Source organism: Cryptomeria japonica, chromosome 6 (assembly GCF_030272615.1).
Source record: "Cryptomeria japonica chromosome 6, Sugi_1.0, whole genome shotgun sequence".
NCBI classification, from domain to species: Eukaryota; Viridiplantae; Streptophyta; class Pinopsida; order Cupressales; family Cupressaceae; genus Cryptomeria; species Cryptomeria japonica.
In genome coordinates, this window is record NC_081410.1 from 40,792,624 (window position 1) to 40,816,417 (window position 23,794).

The 23,794-nt window shown below is 37.0% G+C and overlaps 1 protein-coding gene across 2 annotated transcripts in view; it reads left to right on the forward strand.

The window, feature by feature from the left end:
• The first annotated feature begins 275 nt into the window (after positions 1-275).
• The window catches only part of LOC131072133 (protein OBERON 2), a 36,356-nt gene continuing 12,837 nt past the window's right edge, over positions 276-23,794 (forward strand). The window contains exon 1 of one of the 2 annotated variants that reach the window (XM_058008201.2): positions 276-1,257. In XM_058008201.2, coding sequence (XP_057864184.2) covers positions 756-1,257 — 502 coding nt within the window. In that variant the 5' untranslated portion in view covers positions 276-755. The remainder of the gene's footprint in view (positions 1,258-23,794) is intronic. The other variant, XM_058008200.2, reaches the window with a different exon arrangement.

Sequence of the window (23,794 nt, forward strand, 5' to 3'; positions counted from 1 at the left end):
ATTTTTTGCAGATAGGGGTGGTTGAGACTGAAGGACACTTCATCCTTGATTGCTCAACATATAAGAATATTAGTATTTATTGGATAGTCTCACAAAGTTTCACAATATTGTAGGTTTCTTAATTGAAAGACATTAAAAGAAACCTAAAAAAAAATTCACAATATTATAAATTTCTTAATCAAGACGCACAATAAAAAAATCAATATTATAAGAACTCTGAATATAGATTAACTATGGCTCTCTTAATCCCTTAACTAAAATTCATTCATTATACTCAATAAAAACTTTGAATCATTATTACCCTAAAATCGTACACGCAGAAGACGAAGTGGCACAAATCAATTGCTTAAAACCGAGGGTTTCCCTATCGGAAGATAGTGGGTTCAAATCCTCTCAATATCGCTAAAAGTTACTGGTTCTTGTCATACGATCGACAAGGCAACGTGTGGAAAAGCAAATTTTCATCTAGGTAATTACCATTTCACTGTAGTCTCTCCAGAAAGCATAAATATTAGTTATTGTTTAAATTAACAACTTATGAAAGCGACTCTGGAAATAGGAAGCTTATGAATTTGAACGCAACAAATCTTTTACCAGTCTTGTGTTTTAGAAAAACACAAATTCGGTTTCTCCGCAAGTACTTCTCCTTGCCTGATTTAATCTCATGTCCTAAACAAATCCGTTCGAAGCCAAGGGAATTCGAACTCGAGACCTTGGGAAAATATAAACAAAGAATTAAGACCTAGATTACGACCATGCCAAACATGACAAATGCTTCCGGCGTGTCTGAAAATACAATGGCCATAACTGTAGTAGAGTCCAACGGAACGCCTTCTAAAGCGACTTCCGTTGAAATCGAAGCTTCTGAGTCGCCGCCTCTTAAAACTGGGAGTGAAACTCTTTTGAAGTATTTGAAGTGCTTCCGGGAAATACAATCGCCGGAAAATTTACCCGCTGTCTTACCTAAAACGAAAGGCGAAGGCCTGCCGTATGCTCCAGAAGGGTTCCCCGGACCCGAGGACAAGTGGATTTGGAAGGTTGGGAAGAGGACGAATTCCAAAGGCTACTTGAATGACAGGATGCTGATTTTGCCGAAATCTTTGCAAAAAGGCCAGAAGAAGATCTTGTTTACCAGCAAGGGCGCCGTGGAAAAGTATATGAGGAAATTCTTTCCAGAGGTCGATCTGCAGACATTTTTTGCTTCATTTGTCTGGCCAATGCGGCTCGCTGTTCAGCCCAAGAATAATGGCGGGGAAGGTTAGTTGTTTTTTGGACTTTTTTCTCATTTTGTTGCATTTTGTTTCATTTTGTTTGGCTTTGGAGGGCCTATATGACATTATGATTTAGTCTGGTTGCTAAGACTGTTTTGTGCTGTGTTAAATTGAAATGTGAATTGGTCGCTCTTATACATTTGTCCAAATTAGGAGCAGTCATTAGGAGTTTTCTCTTTTTTTTGCTTTTATTTGACTTTGGACGGCCTGCAAAATCCGAATCGGCGAGCCTCATAGAATTGCACTTTCCTAGTAGTTATTAGGAGTTGTCTCATTTTTCTGGATTATTTGGCTTTGTAAGTGCCGTCTTATCATATAAGATTTGAATCTGGTTGTTGTCAAATAAGTTCACATATGTTTTTCTTTTGAGGGCCTTACTGCATTGCATTTTAATGTGTTTCCTTATTTCATTTTTATTATGAAATTGCGATTATAGTCTAGTTGGTGAGACTGTTAGTTGCTTGATTGCATTCTAGTTTTGGTTTGGTCACGTGACTGTGGGCTGCCATATTCCTTTGAGATTTGAATGTGGTTGCTTTTATATAAATGCACACTTTAGTAGTTATTCAAAGTTTTATCATTTTGCTTTAACTTGGCTTCATGGTTTCCTATTGTAGTGGCTTTATGAGCTTGGAATTGAAATTGAGCACTCGAAAGGAATCTTAATTCAGAGTTTGATTGCCTTAACAAACAAAAAAATGTTTCCATGGAAGCTTGAACCAGGGGGTTTCTTAATACACCGCTTTAAGAAAATATAGACAAAGATTGTCTACCAGCATATCGGAACATAGGCATATGGAAACTGACAGAAAACATGATCAACATCTGCCCCTATCCAAAGGGAAAAACAGTTGGAGTGTGCATCTTCAACTCTGCAGTAGGAAGGATACCCTGTAGAGCCTTGTGTTGTGCTAGAGATAGTTGCAACTGAAGGTTCATTGCTAGAGCTGTTGCTTGTGCAGCACTCTGTACTTCACCTCTATGGGGATTGATTAGAATGAGTAATTGATTTGCCTTTAAAATCACTTGACTGTTTGATAGTGATGCTTTCTTGGAATAATTGTTCAGTAGCCCTACGCCACCATGTTACATAATTCTTACTTATAGATGGCTTTCTTTATATGTACCAGTTAGTTATGCATTTCACTTATTTGGTGCGCTTAAGTTAAATTGTCTTGAAGTGTTGACTCTTATAACAAAATTCTCACTTTGATTTTAGTCATTTTTCCATACAGAATTTATTTGATTGTTTGCAGAACCAAGCACAAAATGGACAGTGAGGAATGCACCATTCTCAACAATCATGTAACCTTTCCATATATATTTATCAAAGAGAGAAAATACTTTGATAAGGAATAGTGAGATCTATATACCATAAATTTTGAGAAGTGCGAATTGTTGTTTGCTGCTCTGGATCCACCATAAAATATGCCAAAACTGTGAAGCAACATTTATCATAAAGTGGAACTTTTGGATAGCTTTCCAACTATTTAATTGAGTTAAATAAAAAAATTGTATGACAAAGTTATGGCCTTTAGAAAATTGCTTAATAATATTTCTAAAATGCAAAAAAAATTCTAATTAAATAATCACAAATCTAATATGAACAGTCAACCTTAGTCATGAATGCTTCAAGTGGCGGCTTCTGATCCTTGGAATGTAGATCAAGTCACTGTCTAAAAAACCTGTGAGTTACTCCAAAATTTTTCCATTTTGTGGATGTGAACAAATTTTTCAACAATTTTCCATTCTAAGCAAGAACTATTTTATTTCTTTATGTTTTTTTAACATTATTTTGTAAGTTATTTAATTTTTTAATTTATTTATAATATGTTGAGTTATCGTATCTGAGTCTGCGACAAAATTTTGGCTTGTCCACTCTGAGTTGTTGTTTGATGGATACTTTTTTTTCTCTAATTGCCTGCTGGTTGTGTATAAGTAATAGTTTTGATTTTTGCACCTTGTTGGCACTTGGTTTGTCAGATTTTCAACAGTTGAGTGGCAGTCACAGAGTATGATGCTGATTGGTTCACAAAACACAAAGAAAACAGAAGATGATTGACTAGATTCAAACTACCAACATCTAAGTTCCATGATTACCAAAAGTATAAGATTTTATGAAAAAATGGAGAAAAAATCAGATTCAAAAAAAAAAATGCCAAAAAATGTATAGAAAGAGACAAAGTACTTTTTTATGAAAGCTAAGGGCATTTCCAGAGCAAAGAGATATAAAGAGCAAATAAAATAGAGAGTTTAACCCATGAATTGTAGAAAATAGGATTTTGTTGTTTATATTCATATTGCTGATTACATTGCATTGCATACTTCATGGTACATAAATTTTAATTAGATGGGTACAGTTGACAAAATTTCAATTACAATATAGTTTGTACAAAGTCAACCTATAGTTCCAAAAAATCAAATGTAGCCAATGACTCTTGCTACTACAAAGAGAGCTATGCTCGAGGGCTGCATGTCCTAATGATGAAGCTCTTGGTTTAGAGCCTCTCTCCCAAGTCATTCAACCTCACGACTATCCAAGTTGGCCAGATCCTCAGACTCAAGAAAGTTATTAAAAAGACAGTTTTTCTTTGCTGAGCAGACATCATAAATTACAAAACTTGTAATATCTAGAATAGTGTCTAAGAGAACTATATTAATAGCGTGAAAGGGAAATTGCATGAAGAAGGAAGCAGTTGCAAATTTCAACTTGATAGGTTTTGAATCAAATAGCTGAGGATAGAGTATTAGAAAATGCTTTTAAAATAGAATCATACATCTCAAAAAACTATAAATCATATCGTAAAATCCTAACTTTTTGCCTTTCTTTTATATTTGAAATATCAGACATATGACTTTATAGTTTTCTTGTTTTTGCAATGGTAATGATAATTGTTTGGGCATGTTTATATTGTAAAATTCTTTGCATGTAAACTCATAAACATATGAAGAATAAATAACTTGTATAACAGAAATAACAGTGATTTTCTTTATTTAATTTTCTGCTACAAATTTACAAAGACACTGGACTGAATTCTGATCTGTTACAATTGCTACAGCATTCTAAGAACTTGAATCAGCCACAAGGATCTGAATCACCCAGTATAGACTTGATTTGCAAACAAGATATGTTTCCAGAACATCTGCTAAGTCATTCAAACCTTCAAATAATAGTCACAAGAGCAAATAGAAGTCACCACAATCCCCACGACACTGCTTCCCAACAACCTTCCAAACAATCACCTTCCAAACAATCTTGTTCCATGTGTAAAATCTTCAATGATCAGACCCAAATACACGTGGTCAGCAGAATATTAAATTTCTTGCATGAAATACTCCTACGACTACCATGTAGAAGTCTCACACTTGCGTTAGAGGAGGTATTAGTGGCTAGAATTATGATGCCTCCCTTTTTCAAACCCTTTACCGGTCTTGCCTTCCATGTCTAGAAGAATATGATGCCAAGTGATTAATACAAGAAGTCAATTGCCTAAAATGAAGTCTTCACACGCCACATTCAACCTCATTATTCAATCGCCTGACCAATTTTTTAATCAACGTGGTGTCCAAGATAACCTTAGAAGCACTCCTCAATGCATGGCGTCTCCTTTCCAAATACCTCACTTTTTTTCTTTAGCGCTCAGCCAGGAAGGTCAATAATGGCGTCCCAAAATCTTTTGCATGTAGCTCTCCAAGAATCTCAAAAATTTGTCTAAAGTACAAACTTCACAATTGTCACAAGAGGATTATTAATGGCATTCAAAACTGAAAATATTACCAAATACCCAAAATCTGAACTAATTCAAACAATAACTTATCTTTGAAATCCTCAGCACCTATGCAAACCCTGCTCGGAATTGCCTTTGAATTTGCACCAACAACGAGGGTTTTCGTCCTCGCTGAAAACCTTCAGCACTCCGTTGACCCCTGTATAGAACTACTATGGGGAAGACAGACGGTTTTCATCCTCGCTCAAAACCTTCAGCACTCCGTTGACCCCTTTATAGAACTACTCTGAGGAAGACAGATGGTTTTCGTTCTCAGCTTCAAAAAACTATTGGGGTTTTCGTCTTGCTGATAAGACTTTTGCCACAAGGACAAATCTTCTAATCTCTGTAGAGAAATTATCAAGCTTCTGAATCTTCTATATCCTTCAAATGTTTATAACCATTTTGAGAACTTTCTAGAATTTTCAATTTAAAATCACTTTTATAATATTAATCAACCTTATTGCTCCAAAAAGTGATTTATTTCTTTATTGGATTATTCAGGCCACTATAGTCACTTTATTAAGCGTTCAACATTTAAAACTTTTAATTCTCATTCCAACGAGCTATTATACTAAGGTTCTTTTTAAATCTTTTAAATAAAAATAAGAAAACCTAGTAAAATAATTAACTTATAGCTCATTAATACATTCAAGTTGCAAAAACTGTTGGAAAACATCAGAATCAAAATCTAACTTTTTTTGCTTTGAGTGATATCGATGATGAATAATGAGAATCGGACCTGATTGGGTAAGTTACTATAAATAGATGCTTTCTCCAAGAATCTTGGAGAACATATCAGAAGTCGAAAATCACTATGAAAAGTGTCATAGGAGTTGTCTACACCAACATGAATATATGAGAAAATACATTTGCCCAATATAAATCAACATAGAACTATAATAAAAGCAGCTTCAATTGCAAATAATAATTATGTAACATTGTATATGGTGAGGAATTATAAAACATGAGATGCAGATTCCACTAAGTAGTGGCATGAAGGTTTTAGAATGCAGTAAAACAGAAATAGGAACTATGACACAGATGCAAATAAAACCTGCAGTGAAAAACTGGCGCTAACAATGAAAGCACAGGAGTCTTAACCATCTCTGATTAAAAGACTTCTAATGGTTGGCACAATTGTATAAGGTATGTAAACATGTCAGAGAAGACGTGCAAAAGTTACTTTATTATCCATGTAAGATTACATCTTATGGCTGGCGCAAGAGAATGAGAAAAATAAATGTGTCAGAAAAAATGATGTGCCAGTGGTTGAAAGGGATGTTGATGTGGAAGGTGGGGCTAGGTTGAATGTTAATCGAGATTAAGATCTACAAGGAAGATCATTTCATTTTCTTGTGCAACTAGAGTAATTGATTTTGTTATATTTAAAATTATTGAGTAATGATTGAAGGGGAAATAAAAGATAGAGTGACGATTTGATGGAAAATCACAAGAGGGGACCATACAAAAATAAGAAAAGGGGTGGAAATTTTTTGAGCTTCTAATGTTTTAACATTTGAAGTCAAAAGGGGTGGAAACTTTATTTATTCACTGGAAAATAAGAAAAGAAGCCTGTGTGGGCTAAATCATGAAGGCAGCTCATTGTGTTAAAAGTAAGATCTATTATTTTATAAAGTGAGCCCAACATAAAGTCAAATTCATATATTTACGGGTACATTAAAACAAAAGCTCCTGTGCCCTATGTTGTTTTATGATCAGATGTTAGGGTAAGCAGATGTAAAACAATTTAATCAAATTTGCACAGCATGTACCCTGGGAAAACCCTTCAACATGAGGGAGAAAAACCCATCTACAAGTATCTCTATTATAATTATCAAATAAAAACAGCAAGATGCTTTTACAATGGTCAAATACAAGGACCAATATGAATCACTTCGCTCCTTGAAGCAAGATAGATAACTCGATCTGATCTTGAGAGTCCACGATCTGCTCTAGGTATGCGAATTGTTGTTGAAGACTTGAAGTTATGCAATTTGTGCTTGATGTCATTCAATGCTTATGGGAAGAGATCCGATCCTTATTTATATCCAATTGAAGACACCCTTTCAGCAAGGTTCGGCCTCCTTTGAAACAAGGCGACTTTACACAAGGGTGGCGGACTTTTGCAAAGTCGGCTACTTAATAAAATAAATATATTTTATATAATGAAGCGCTATTTAGGGTCAGCTTAAACAAATATGCAAAGCCAACGACTAATTGCATATTTGGATGTATTTGGCCAAGGAGACTCTCGCTGCTACAATCGTCAACACTCCCTCTTAGCTAGGGAGGAATCCTTCCTGATATCTGTGTCATGGAATGACATCCACCATGGCTACTCCCAGAGAGTGGAATTGAGTTCATCATAGACAAACCATATTCTACGTCCATACAATCTACCGATTACCCCTATTCATCGCTATGTCATGAACAATCACTACCAAATCAGCACAGTTCTCCAATGTCCATCGTACACATCATCAGTCCAACCAAGTCAACGCCAATTCAACTACGGTCCACCTTCAAGTTCATCGACAAGAGAAACATTATCGACGAACATCTGAGATCTCAAATCGATAGCCCAAGTCTCCCCGACGTCCTTTAAGAAACACTGAGACCATGAGCATTGACAAGAGTCATACCGATCTCATTGTCAGCCTTATGGGCAAGAGATCAACCATCGACAAATGTCTCATCGAAGTCACAAGTCACCTCAATGACCAACAAGTCAATAGCAGTCCAAACGATCTCATCGGCAAGAGTCACACTGATGTTCAACAAGAACAGATCCATCGACAGGACTTCAATTGTTGGGCCAACATTCTCAGGTCTTACCGAAGACGAATGTCACACCGACTCCCCAGATCGGCAAGAGTCTTCCCGATAGAACTTATCGGCCAGACTTCTAGCATCGATGTGATTAGAAAACTCACACCGACAATCTAGGTCACACCAAAAGTCCCCGTTAGCAAGAGCGAGTACAAGTCTCACTGATCCGATCACTTCAATCCTTTAGAGTTAAACTACCCGTTGCCAAGACATCTCAAGTGTCTCACCGATTTTGCTCTTCCAAGAGATTTAGGTCAGTAAGTTTGAGGCACTCAACGTGATGACATTCATCATGGCTACTTCCATGTATGAAAATGAGTATGTACACAAGTGCCCATCACGGAGTCACTCAATGTGATGTCGTCATCTCATCATGACGTTCACCATGGCTACTCCCAGAGGGTGAACAAACACAAGTGATGTTGTCATGGAGTCTCTCAACATGACATCCACCATGGCTACTCCTAGAGGGTGGAACAAGGGCTTTCACCTCAAACTTCTCTCTCACAAAGAAGAATGCAATAACAAGGGCTTGTACCTCAAATTTCTCTCTCACAGAGAAGGATGCATTAACAAGGGCTTGCACCTTAAACTTCTCTCTCATAGAGAAGGATGCATTAAAGTACATCTCAAGAAATCACTGATGTTGAGACTCCCTCTCAGCAAGGGCTTCATTCTCTACAATTCCAAGTTTATCTCGAAAATGCACAAACTTCACTTTGGCAAGTGGCTTGGTGAGAATATCAGTTGTCTGATCGTTAGTGCTAATGTACCTTAGCTGAATGGCTTTCCTTAGAATCATATCTTGAATGTAGTGGTATTTGATCTCCACATGTTTCGTTCTGTCATGAAACACATGATTGACAGAAAGCTTCACACAAATTTGATTGTCATAGTGAATGACAGTAGGCTTTATCGATTGTCCAAACAATCCTGCAAGGAGCTTCCGAAGCCACACTACTTCTCGAGCTGCCACACATGCTGCAATATTCTTTGCCTCTGCGGTGCTCAATGCCATTGAAGACTGCTTCCTGCTACACCAAGAAATCATAGTAGACCCCAAACTGAAGCAACAACCAGATGTGCTCATTCTGTCAGTTACACTACCAGCCCAATCAAAATCAGTGTAACCTTGTAGATTCAAATCTGCACTGGAAGTATATCTCAACCCATATCCTACAGTGCCATGCAAGTACCTCAATATATGTTTTGCTGCAACTAGATGAATGTCTTAGGTCACACATAAATTGACAAAGAGCGCTCACTGCATAGCAAATGTCAGGTCTAGTATTGACTAGATACATCAATGAACCAATCAAGTGTCTGTACATGGTAGGATCTACCAAATCTGAACTAGCTGAGACTCACTCAACTTCTTCAAATTTGTCTCCATAGGTGTAGACATGGACTTGCAGTCCATCATTCCAAATCTCTTCAAGATATCTATGGTATAATTCCCTTGATTTAGAATAATCTCATTGGATCTTTGCCATACCTCCAATCCTAGAAAGTAATTCATAAGACCTAGGTCCTTCATTTCAAACTCAGAAGCTAACTCCTTACATTTGTCAATGAGATGATCTTCTCTAGTAATAAATAAATCATCAACATAAAGAACCAATAGAAGAGCCTTGCCATCAATTGCCTCGAAGTAGAGATTTGGATCTGCATCATTCTTGAAGAACCTCAAGCCCATCAAGTATCGATTGATCCTCTCATACCAAGCACGAGGAGCCTGCTTAAGGCCATAGAAAGCCTTCTTTAGTCTGCAAACATGAGACTCCTTCCCATGAATCACAAAACCATCAGGTTGCTCAATGTAAACTTCCTCTTCGATCACACCATTAAGGAATGTTGTCTTCTCGTCCATCTAATGTAGCTTCCATCTCTTTGCTGCTGCAATGGCAATGATAGTTTTGATGGATGTATAGCGAGCAACCGGAGCAAATGTCTCCTCATAATCTATTCCTTTTTTTTGAGAGAACCCTCTAGCCACAAATCTTGCTTTGTACTTTTCAATACTTCCATTAGCTGCATGCTTGATCTTGAAAAGCCATTTGGAAGACACAACTGATTTTCCTTCAGGTCTCAGAACAATGTCCCAGACGTCATTCTTGATAATAGATTGATATTCTTCATCCATATCATCTCTCCATACATGCTGCCTTGAAGCTTCCTCAACATTGGAAGGTTCAGATTCAATGATATCACTCATTGATGCAACATAGCTTGAAAACTTCTGAGGTCTTCTGCTTTCTCTAAATGTGCCTCTAGGAGCTACAAAATTTTCTGCCTCCTGCGTAGTTTTCCTAGCCCAAAGAGGTCTCTTCCGACTTATGACAATACCTCTTGGACCATCAGTAGGTTCCAAGGGCTCAATTTGATCAATAGGCTCTACTGGTTCAGTAGACTCCCTCTGAATCTAAGGAGTATGATCAACATCCATATCTTGAGGAGTCTCCTGATCTTCATTATCTATCTCAATGCATGAACCTTTAGATCTTCTGAATGCAACACCTTCTTCAAATGTATCATCTCTGCTAACCTCTACCTGTTTCTGACTTGGAATGTAAATCCTTTAGGCTTTTGAAGTTTCACTGTAGCCCACAAATATTCCTCTCCTGCTAGAAGGTTCTAACTTGGTTCTTTTATCTTTAGGTACATGAACATACACTGGACAACCAAAGATTCTCAAATGACTAATTTCAGGTTTAACCCCTGTAAAGGCTTCTTCTAGAGTCATATTCTGCAATATCCGATGGGGACACCTAGTTTGAACATATATTGTTGTTCTAGAAGCTTCTGCCCAAAGAAAGGTTTGTAGGTCTTGGTCATGAATCATGGCTTTAGCTGCTTCAACTATGTACCTGTTCTTTCTTTTTGCAACCCCATTTTTTTGTGGGTTGTAAGGAACACAAAACTCCCTCTTAATTCTTGCCTCAATGTAGAAATTACGAAAGCTTGCGGAAGTGTATTCACCTCCATTATTAGACCTTAGGACTTTGATCCTTTTTCCAGACAAGTTTTCTACTTGGCCCTAAAACTCTTTAAATCTTTCTAGGACTTCTTCAGACTCTTTAGACCTCAAAAAGTAAATCCAAGTCTTCCTAGAGTAATCATCTATGAAAATTACATAATATTTGGACCTCATAAATCAGAATGTACAAGATCTAATATTTCTTTTGACCTACTTTCACTACTATGAAATGGACTCTTAGTATTTTTACCCATGGCACAACCTTTACAAGTGCCATCATGCTCATGGCTAGGCTAGGTATGCCTTGAACCATTTTTTCCAATGATGGAAGGGCCCTGTAATGCAAATGAGCAAGTCTTCTATGCCATAGCTCACTGGAACTGAAAGAGTTATGTAGAAGTGCTTGAATTGGACGGATGGACAGCTTGTATAGACTCTCATGTCGGTTGCCAATCACACGTGCTTTCTTGATGCTAGAGTTCTTTGGCTAAGCAAGAAGTTTCCCTTTTGAAAATGCAACTTGATAACCTTTGTCTTCCAAGGCTGAAATGGATACAAGGTTCCTCTTGATTCCTGGCACGAACAAGACATCACTTAGATGGAGGGGGATGCTAGATTCTAAGTTGAGAGAGATGGCTCCACAACCTTCCACAGAGCAGCATGCATCATCTCTAATTATCACTTGAAGATTGGTCTTCATTTCCACCAAATCTGAAAGATGTTCCCTATAACCTGTGATGTGTCGAGAAGTGCCACTATCAATCACCCAAGCGCTCTGTCGGTTGGAACATTGCTTGATAGAGCAAAGATGAATAGAAACCCTTCTTTGTTGTTTCTAGATTCCTTTTGAGGAGATACTTCACCAACATCCGCCATAGAAGCATGTTGCTTTGGCCTTGTCGAACAATCTCTTGCATAGTGGCCATACTTGTCACAGCTGAAACACTGGATGTGGGAGAGGTCTTTCTTCTTCTTAGAATCAGGTGTAGAATCTGATCTTCTATCTCTGTTTCTCTTGAAGTTGCCTTTCTCCCATCTCTTCCTTTCTTCTTTGTAGTTTGAGTGGCTAGAATATGATTGTCTTCATTGTGAGAGCTTCGGCCATTTCCTCTTGCAACCAACCTAGATTCTTCTTGGATACAATTAGCACGAAGACGATCAAACTTGGGCAATTTGGATCTCTCACTAATACTTTGAATAAATGGTTTCCAAGATTGAGGGAGACCATTTAGTGCCAACATGACTAGATCTTTATCTACAACTTGATCTTCAATGGCGCATAATTGATTCCTCAACTCAGTAATCTTCATGAAGAATGATATGACTGTTTCTCCTTTCGCCATTTTGATTTGATGAAGTTGTTGCCTTAGAGCAAGGGCTCTACTAGTGTTGTTGATCTCATAAAGTCCTTCCAAGGTTTTGAACATATCTCTAGCAGTTATCATCTTGGAAATAAGTGGCACTAAATGATCCTTCACTGAATTAATCAAGATCTTCTTGGCCTTTATGCCATTCTTCTTTATTTGAAGTTTCTCAGTTTCATCAGTTGGTTCAGATATTTCATCCTTTTCTACGAACTCAAGAAGATCATTTTCTTCTAGTGCAATAAGGACTCTATATTTCCACAAAGTGAAGTTTGATGCACCTTCAAGCCTATCCTCAACCTTGAGTCCGTTAACCATTTTCGATTGCTAAGGATTACTCCTTAGGATGAGAGTAGAGAACTTCGCTGCTTTAGAGAAATCTGATCAAGATCTTCTTAAACCCGCTCTGATACCATGTTATTTTATGATCAGATTTTAGGGTAAGCAGATGTAAAACAATTTAATCAAATTTGCACAGCTTGTAACCTGGGAAAACCCTCCAACATGAGGGAGAAAAACCCAGCAACAAGTATCTCTATTATAATTATCAAATAAGAACAGCAAGATGCTTTTACAATGGTCAAATACGAGGACCAATATGAATCGCTTCACTCCTTGAAGCAAGATAGATAACTCGATCTGATCTTGAGAGTCCACGATCTACTCTAGGTATGCAAATTGTTGTTGAAGTTATGCGATCTGTGCTTGATGTCATTCAATGCTTATGGGAAGAGATCCGATCCTTATTTATATCCAATCGAAGACACCCTTTCGCCAAGGGTCGACCTCCTTTGAAACAAGGCGACTTTACACAAGGGTGGCAGACTTTTGCAAAGTCGGCCACTTGATAAAATAAATAGATTTTATATAATGAAGCGCTATTTAGGGTCGGCTTAAACAAATATGCAAAGCCAATGACTAATTGCATATTTGGATGTAGTCGGCCAAGGAGACTCACGTCGCTACAATCGTCAACACCCTAGTCCCATAAATAAAAGAACTGTCGCCCTAAAATAAAATGAAGTTCTTGAAAGAAGGAAGACTTGAGCAGGAAAGAGAAGTATGGCAGCCAAGGAAAGGGGTAACTTTGTGTTTTGAAAGAGCAGTTTCTGGATTAGGTTGTGTAGTAGTTTTTGCATCTAATCTAGAAATTGCTTTTTCAAATCTAATGGATTATGAAAATTTGATGTCTTCAAATAACTTTGAGTTTCAATTGGAGATTGAGAAGGTGGTGTATAATACTCATCACCCAATCTGACAATTAAGTATGGCTGCTTTCAAGCAGTAATGGGCAGTATCAAGATTTTGCAGTTTTGTACTGTTTAGGTCAAGAATTTTTCAAGTGTTCATGCAATTTTTTATTTTTTTTAAATCGCAGGGATTTTTAGCCTGGCCTGCACCAGGAGAGGCCACTAGAGGGACCTCTTCCCTAAACCCAACAACGTTCCTCCTTCACCATTGCTCACCCTACTCTCTCCATTTCTCCCTGCTACTAACTTTCTACTACTGCTCTCCTCTTCTTCAACTCTTCCACCATCTTCTATTTTTTCCTCCTACCTCTCTCTTCTTCATCCTTCTCTCTCGTCTCCCAACTTCCTTCCTACTCCTCCATCCTACTTGCTACTAACTTTCCTTCCCTCCGTTCATCCTCCTCTTCTACTTTCGCTCTTTGTCTTCTTTGTTTGCTCTTCTCCCAACTACTCCAGCCACCCCCTCCTCCAACACTTCTTTCCTTTTCTCTTCCACACTCCCTTCTCCTTCCTACCTTTATTTGCCTTTATTACTTGACTTCGTCCAACTTCCTCCTGCCAACTCCTCTCAACCTGATTGGCTCCCTCTGCTGCTCCATCCTCCATTTTTTGCGCCATCCAGCTCACCCCCATTGTGTTTGCTCATTTGCTCCCATGCATCCGTACGACCTCCTACACTCCTTGAGGGCCGACACCATCCTATTTTTACACCTCTCGGCTCCAACGTTGCGCCTTCTACCTCCGGTTACCTCCATTGTTCTTGCCACAGGGATTTCTCTACTAGGTCCGCCAAGCTCTCTGTGCTCCCTCCAACAACCACCACTGTCGCCAACCATGCCCAGTGTTCATGCAATTTTTATGAGAGATTACGGGTATTTGTTTATTTTGGCAGTTTTCCTTCTCACTCTTTCTTTGGAATCCCTCTTCTCTTATTCTCCCCTTTTTGGATTCCCTATAATATGGAGTTCATGTGTAAAAGGAAGGTTAGAAGGAATTTGCAGGCCCATGCTTTTGGAGCTATATTTGTATTTTTCATATTGTGCATTTAGTTTAAGGAATATAATATTCTTGTTTATGCCTATAGAGATTTGTATGCTCTTATTTTCTCTTTTGCTTTCATTCTAGTAGCCTTCATGTGTCCTAAGATGCTCTAATCTTCATGAACTATGAGTGTTTTGAATTAGTCGATCAATATGTAGGGTTGTAATGATTTTCTCCTTCATCTAGTTGTTCAAATATTTTGTCTTCTTTTGTATTGTGAAGGTTAAGTCATATCTTTTGTTGACTATTGCTATGCACATTGCTAGGATGGAAGTAATCATCTCATCTAGTAACCGTTCTTTGGCCATTTACTTAAATTAGTTACATTTATGCATTTTCTTAAGTTTTCCATTTCCATTTTCCCCTCAAGTGAATTTTGAGAACTCATGCAAAATTCCACAAGGAGTTGGCTTCACAATCTTGGAGGTTGTCTTGTGAGTTGCATTCCATGCTTGATGTCCTCACGAGTGCAAGTTTATAGTGAGTGTAAACTTGGACATCAGTAGTCCACTTTTTTTTCAAGAAATGACTAATTGATCAAATCTTTGCTGAATTATTGAATCCCCAAGGGGAGGGAGAGAACTCCTGTCTAGTAAGCTACAAGGTTTGTGCTTTGAGAAAAAGATTTGTTTGTTTGTGTGTGTGAGAGAGAGAGAGAGAGAGAGAGAGAGATAATACTCAAATAACACTAGCATTTGAGTAATCAATGATAGATGAGACACAACTCCTATGTTCTAAGAGTTTTGAGTTTGTTGGGAAAAATTGTTTTTTATTTTTTCAGAGTCTTGGGATAGTGAAACATGGGGAGGGGTATTGGGGATGGGGGACCAAGGACCTAGTTGCGGGGACAGTGGCACACACATATATGGTACTTAAAAAATAGTTATAAAAATTGTGTAAGGAATAACAAATGAATCTCTGAAATGCTTAAACATGTTGCATTGAACAATGAAAATGTTTAATTAGTATATTTATATTCTATTCAAATGATAACTACTTTCAAGATTCAAATACAATTGCCTAAAGTTTTCACCTAGCTCCTCATCACTAGAATTTTGAGACTTCTCAAGGTTTGTCCCAAATCATCATCAATCTAGGCTGGCTCCTCTAGCATTACATCCTATTTGGTTGTTAGACTCTCCATGTACATAAATAAGTGTGTTGTGGTCAATGAGACACAAGGTGCTATTTACCTCTATAGGTTTCTTTGCCCTCTTGTAGATAAGTTTTTTCCTCTTAACAAGGTGGATGAAGCAATATGTAGACTAATTCCTCTCAATAGTTGAAAAACTAGAAACTTGGGACAACAAATAAATGGCTAGTGTGGTTGTCAAAGAATTAGGACCATGTATAGCCACCATAAAATTGGATCCTCTCGTGTCATTGTCTCCCTATCCACCTTGGCCCCTTTTGGATATCCTCGAAGAGTGGCAGATTTTTCCACTTAATGCAAATGATGTTGGCCTATGTAGAATCATTCATCTTCTCCATGGCCTTCATGAAGCTCACCTTTACCTCAACATCTTGTGTAGAGTTAACTTTGTTAGGCCTTTGCATGTATCACTTTGGGTTCAATGTATAGGCAATCATGTGCAAGAGAGTTTTGAGCTTCTCCCATGGGGGATGAATGATTGGCTGAGTATGTTAATTGTGGAATCACGATGTGGGATCTTTTTCTTGATCAATGGTCTTCATTTGGCCAAGCATACTATCAATGCGCACTCATACACTCTCCAAGGCTAGGTGCTTTAGTGTCCCCATGTCTGATGACGCTGAAGATTGTAATAATGATGGTAACAATGTATCTTGCATAAACCCAAAAAGTGTCACTCTTCACCACCTCCTTCACCCTCATTCTCTACTATTACTTAGAATCAAGCCACCAATTCAACCTTGTTGTTATGACCATTAGTTGCAGTGCTTCTTGCAATTTAAGCATCCTTTGCAAGATAATGAAGTATGATGCATATCTAGTCTCTATAGTTTTTAAGAACTCCTGCTTTGAGAAAGTTCCGAAGAGTGCATATGAAGTGTAGTTGTTGTACATAAACATTGGCACATGTTTAGCAGCATTAACTACCTCTTTGATCCATCTGATTTTGCCCATCTGCTTGAGTGCATTATTCATGACATGCACTCAAGGAGTCCACCAAATATGCTTGTAGGCCACTTCAATCAATTTCCATGTAGCTTTGCACACATGTGACATCCTTCACTACTTGTATCACATTTTCTAGCCTTGTTGGGATTAGGTGCTATTCTCCTTGCAAATCCTAGACAAGTTGTAATAGTTTTATTTAATATTGTTGGTAAATAATTGTTATGTCTCAAAAACATGGAGAGGGTTGACTTGGATGCTCCTCATTTATTAATTATTTATGGTCACATGTAAATGTAGTGGCATTTAAGTTGGAGTTATTGTATTGAGAATTCGGTAAGATCAGGATATGTAGAAAGATGCAATAACATCTTCAATAATTTGATCTTATGACAGATTTGGCCAATCTTCTCATGGAGTGTCTAGGATTGTGATCTTGATCAATTTGACGAGAATCTATGTTGTTTATGGTGTATGAGGTGGATGTAAGGTGCAAAAAAAAGAGTTACTATTTAGGGGTTGTTGATTGTTTTGGTGAGGTGTGAGATAGTCCACGAGGACTTGGATGCCTAGTTTTGGGTGTGTAGTATTGGCCACTTGTTTCGGAATACAATTTATGGTATGTTGTATTCATCTCTTTTATATATTGGTGCCTTGGAATGATAGTATTATTAGGTTGTTTTGTAGGTCATTCGAGCATTGTTATGTTGTTGGAGTACAAAGGAATAAGCTGATGTATTGTAACTTATTTATATCATTAATACAGTCGTGGGTTTCTTTGGGTGTGTAGATTTTTCTTGAAAAGGTTTCTTCATGTAAATATTTTGTGTTATGTTTTGCATCTTCTTAATGGTTGATATCCATTTCCATTTATTATCTATCATTTCTTATTGTGTTTGGTTGTATTAAGATAAACCTATCTCATTGTATGGTTACATTTTGTTTTTACTAACCCAACCTCTTCAATTACATCTCTATGTATTTGAAATTGAAAAATAGCATCCTTGTAGTTTCTTGAAGGATTGATAGCCCAATGAAGTAATGGCCCTCTTTACATGCAACCATGATGTTGATGAGTGAATGATGTATAATGCTCGTCTACCCATCCACGAGTATGTTGTATCCTCTAGTGTCTTGCTTTTAATCATGGAGTGGTTCCCATTTGAGATAACATTTTGTTCTCAATTCTGTCTCCCTTGGTGGCACATATGATGGTCTTGCTCTTATTATTTTTGCCACAACCTCCTTATAATAAGGAGAGTGAGCCACATGGAATGGAATGCCATTGGCAAAGAAGAATTTGCTAATGGCATCATTTGCTTCATCCTTGCTTTGCTCATCAAAGATTCTATGATTGTGTTTGCAACATCATTACTAATAGTCGTTTTATGTTCCTCTTAGGCTCTACTACTCTTGAACTAGATGGAAAAGTAGTATGAATTCTTGGATCTTGGGAAGCCGTAATACTAGCAGGAGTAGACTCCTCAATGGTATAGTAGGTACAAGAGTTTGGTCATCACTACAACCCCAGATTTATTTCAGTTCTTTCTTCAAGTGACAATTCCTTACATACAACTACACCTTTGCCTCAAATATGGAGGTTCTCATTCACTCATATAATGCTGCCCTGAAATTCAACTTTAAAAAAATTAAATTTACATAGCCGAGTGTACCATGTTGCTCTAGGGCTTGCTCATATTTTTGTTACAAATTGTTTTAAAGGGAACTTTTTTATAAAAGGAAACATTGGCAAATTATTTTAATAACATGGAAGGGGAATTAAAAGAAGCACTATCCATAGAACTAGTTGCTTGACCCCCTCCCCCACATCTATACTTAGAAGAGTCTTAGATTCAACTCCCATAGTCTTTGCCTCTTGCTAACCCTCCTCATCACTCATGCTATGAGAATAGAACTCATACCGACATTGCAAGAAATGAAATTTTTGCTTACTATACATGTCACAATGTCATTCATTTATGCATGGGCTCAAGACACACGGATTTTCTTTATATTTTTCTTATGGTTGATTGATGAATAGGTCATACTTGCTCTTCTTGTTTCCATTACTCTCACGCATCTTAATGCTCTCACTTGACTTATGAAGACTTGGCAAATGCTCTCACTCTCCTTGTTGCTCTCACTCTTGCAGCTTGCTGTTGCATCTTTCAGCCTTGCTCAATGTTGTTGAAATTTGGGAGTGATTTGGAGTGAGGCTGAGATCTTTATTTGTAGTTTTTGTGACTGCTTAGGGTGATGTTGGAGCCCATAAGCCACATCAGGGTTAGGGTTATTGGTACAAGCAGTTTTTTTTATAATTTTTATAATTTATAATTTTTTAAATTTGCACTTTTTGAGTTGAATGATATGAGGGATGTGAATGAGTCCCTTGAGGGTCCTAGGGATGTTTTGATGTTACCTTGCAGTCTTCAAAGCAAGAGGGTGCGCTAGAAATACCCCTCTTTGAAGGAGACATCCCTCGGTATGGCAAATGGATGTTTCCTTGCAGCTTCTGCACGTGACAAGATTTTTTGGAGGATACTTTTCTGCAGAACACTAGTTTTTTAGAGCTGTTTGTGTGTGTGTGTGTGTGTGTGTGTGTGTGTGAGAGAGAGAGAGAGAGAGAGAGAGAGAGAGAGAGGTCCAACATTTGAATAGTCATTAGTAGAACTCCCATTTTGTAAGCTACAAGGTTGTGTTTGGCGAAAAAAATTGAAGCATGATTTAAAACTTTGAATTAATTTTCATAATAATGTCATATGGATAAATTTAGCATTTTAATGATTTTATTTAGAAAAAGGAATACATCACTTATAAACCATGATACGTTGATCAAGGTTAGAACATTAAAAACTGAGATACTGGTTTTTGGGGAAAAAGGCTAGGTCCGGGTCCTAGTTCTTGCCTGGTCCTGGTCTGAGCCTGGTTCTATTTGGGTTCCACACAAGACCCATAGAGAACTCGGCCAACTGGGCAGGACCCGGGTGGAACCCAGGGAGAACCCAGGCGGACCCGGGAGAACCAATGGCAGGACCCAGGGAGAACCCAGGGAGAACCCAGGTGGACCTGAGAGAACCAAGGCCCGTGAGTTCCCAAATACAGGGCCCATGGGTCATAGAAGTAAAAAAAACAACTATGTATCATTTATTTGTTATCATTTATGTATCATTGTATGGGAAGTTACATTGTATGTTTCATATTTGTATGTTTGAACATATATATATATATGTGTGTGTGTGTGTGTGTGGGTGGGTGTACGGACGTACCCGTATTCGTACCCAATATTTTATTTTTTTTGCCGAATCCGTGAATCTGTATCCGTATCCGTACTCGAATTGGTAACTTAGATTAAAAACATGTAAAATCACAATTTTGAAGATTACTTCTTTTCTCAATAAATAATATAATAATTGATGATAGAATTACCATTTTATAAGCAACAAGGTTTGTGTTTGTTGAAAATTTTGAAACACTGATCAGTAAAACCTGGAAAGGTTTTCATAGTTAAGTTAGCTGAATATAAATTGGCATTTTTATCTTATTTGCAGAAAACGAAATAAATCCACAAGATTGTTTAAACTTAGAATGGATAAATATTACGAAATAGATCGGAAAACTATAATAAGATGTTAAAACTTATAAATCATGGTAAGTTGATCGAAATTAGAACCTTAAAAACATGTAAAGTCACAATTCTGAAGATTATTTCTATTCTTATTAAGTGTTGGTCCAGACTTTACACTATTCAAGAGTAATCTCAAGCTTTCGATGGCCTTTTCCCTTTGTTTTGTAGTGATATTTTTTGAAATGTTCAAGAGCACGTGGCTGAGTATTACCATTTTTAGAATCACCACCAAATTAATCAGAAATAAGTCAGGACCATCTACATCTTTTGTGTATTTTGGGATGGGTAAGGTAAGGGAGCCTTTGTCACAATTGCAAACTATTGTGAAAATAGACAAGGTTTTTCAAACTTCTAGATAATTGTAAAATTGAATGTGGTCAAATCATCTGATACTCATTTCACAAGCTGGTGAATTTGATCCATGGGTCAATATTATGTTGGCAGAGCAGCGAGGTTCAGCATTATCTGACTCCACCATATGTATTCAAGAGCATTAACACTGCTACTATACCAAGCACCCCTTTTTTTGACTTGTAATTGCAACATTGTTTCTGAATTTATTATTAGTGTCAGATCTAATTCACACCTCCCAATGGCTTCGATATTAGCTTGCCTTTAAGGCTTTATCTATACGCAATAGTTTAGGCTAAAATAACAAGTGGCTGCATGCAAAGAGTTGGGTATCATTTTCTATCTCTAATATATTTTTCTCATACCCTGATGTAGTCGACTCTCACATTATTGAACTTAAAAAAATTGAATTGCTATTTAGAAACGTTCTATGCTCTCACAAAGAATACAGACACAAGAGTTTCAACATCAACAATGTAAAGCATTACAAGAAATGTTTTAAACTCTTTTCAAATCTCTGTCTTACTCTCTCAAAGTGTTGTTCTGAACGATCTTTCTTTTGGACTTTTAGAAAGAGTTATTATATTAGATTTGTTTTCTCTTCAACCACTTTTTTCAAATCAATGTGAAATGAGGCACATTTTATTTCACAAGATTAAGTCCTTTGATGAGTGACGTGGTTTCAATCTTATGTAATTTGCAATTACACCCTCCTTTCTGAATCTCCTCATGCGCCCTTTAGAAATCTAGCCAAGTTTTGATGCATCAAACCAAGAGAATGGTCTGCACATGGGTTCTAATTTATATCGGGGTGCTTCTCTATAATTTTGTTTGTAGCTTCCTAAAATTTGTGGTAGTATCAATAGCAACTAGAATCATATCCACTTTACCCACTTCAAGAATGAATTCCTCTAAGATATTGAAAATATATTTAGTTGTTTTCTTTTGGTTCAGTGTCAATTAGCTTTGAGAACTCTACACCTTGAGGGCAACCTGGCAAAACCTTAACCAGTGGCCTCTTAAACACTTCAGATCATCAACCACTCAATGTGGTGCTAGGTCATTTTCTCTTGACTTATTGAAAGAGTTGTTCTTGCTTTAGCATTTGAAGTGGGAGGTGCATAGCTTTTGCCAAATTTGGCAACCCACTGAATTGCTTTCTTAAAAATGTGGAATCTTGGCTACAGTAAAAAGAATGGAACTTGAATAAGACAAATCATCCAATGCAACATTCACATTATATTGTATTGATTCCCAAAGGTTGTTCAATGTTCCTCTTCGTGATCCACCTATCACAGCCTTGGAGATATTTTGTCATGCCCCCACCTAAACGTTCCTCATTAAATTAAATGACCATTGATTCCAGCAGATTTTAAAATATTAACAAAATCAATTACAAATTCTAGGCGGCAATTAGAAGGCAGTCGATCTACAATTAGATATTATAATGCAGCAATTACTTGTATAGTTTTGATTTCTCAAAACAAAGAATAAATAATAATTAATTAACTAGAGGTCAAGAGGTAACTGAATGGTTATGACCATCAAAGAAGAGAGCTATATAAGAAGTTAAATCAAAGGGAAGGAAGAGCAATGCGATTTAGAGATGGTGCCAAAAATAGGAGATGCTAGCATAAAAAAGTACTTAATTAAGATTACATTAAAAGCTTATGGCAGTGATTAAGATTAGAAGGGGTATGACTCCTTCGAATGTGAAAGGTTGTGACTCACTCACATATAAGTTGTAAAAGGGAGATCATTGTGAAGAAATGTATCAAGCAATCAGTTTGGAAAATATGAAGTGACTTGCAAATAACCAATTACAGTCAAAGAGGATGAAACCCCTCTAAAGTTTAAAAAGAGATTCGAGGACGAAAACCCTTATTTCTCATATAAAGTTTTGGACGAAAACCCAAATTTTGACCAGCCAAGGAGGATGAAAACCCTCCAAGTCAAATTGAGAGTTTTAAGTACAAAACCCCCTAAATTCTCTTAGCAAGTTAAGAACAAAAACCCTTAATCTTGCTATTGCTGAGTTAGGGATGAAAACCCCTGATCCAGGCAGATCTGAAAGCACTTCCAAAGTAGACATACAAGAGGAAATCATCAAGTTTGGAGGAGAATTACATCAAAAAATCAAGATAAATTTTATTTTTGAAATTATTGTATAAGTTATAAATTTAAATATTATAATGAAATTTCATCATTTTAGAATATATATATTTATAAATATAATGCAATTGTCATTTTAAGTTGGAATTATCGTTTCAGGGCATAAATCAGAATTTTTTTAGAAAGGAACATAACATATTTGAAGAGGAAGACATAAAAGGTGTGGTAAATGTAGACTTTTCCTCTTGAATTTTGCCCTTTTTGTTCCGATTCCTGTTTTTCTGTGGCCCAAGAGGCTTTGCCTTTTTCTAAAGTACCTCTAATTTTGAATGGACACTTTTGCATGCAATAACACCTCGTGCACGTCAGCGCGAGAGGCCAATTAGGTGGTCCATTGCTATTGTTATATTGTTATATCACCCACGACTATACAAGTGACTTTTGATATGATTATTGTCACATGTTTGTTTGTAACTTTCCAACTCTCTAGCATTGATACTGGGGGTGCTGGAATGCAGAGAATGACATGTAGCATGGGGAAAAAAAGCACTAGATTTTAGCACCTTAAATTAGCTTTACAGGAAAAGATTATAGGCATCTTCTTTTGAGATTTTAAATATGATTAACCTTATCTTGGCCTGTGTGAAATTTGCATTTCCATTAAATCTTTTTATGTACTTCCATCTTAATTCAAATTTGTCCAACAGTTTACAACTCTTGCCTTATCAAGGTAAAGTCCTAGCGAGAGAAGGGTTCTATTGTGTATTCCTCTTGCTATTGCTGGTGGAGAAAGTTCATTCCACTAGTAAGTCTTGCAAGTCTTTTACTTCTACTGTTGTTAATTGCTGTGGATCAAATTTTTCTTTCAGATCCTACTAAGTAGACAAATTTTTTGGCATATTAAATATATTTTTTGAATTTTTTATTTTTGCAGGTATGAGTAATATAGTGTTTTATGACTCAGAAATAGGCTAGAGGATGAAAAGCCCAAAATGCTGGATTTTACATAAAACACTGTAACTTCTACATACTAACTCATTGGAAATAGTCATCATGGTGATGATTGAGTGTAAACAAATACGCACATATTGTGAAATCCCACTAAA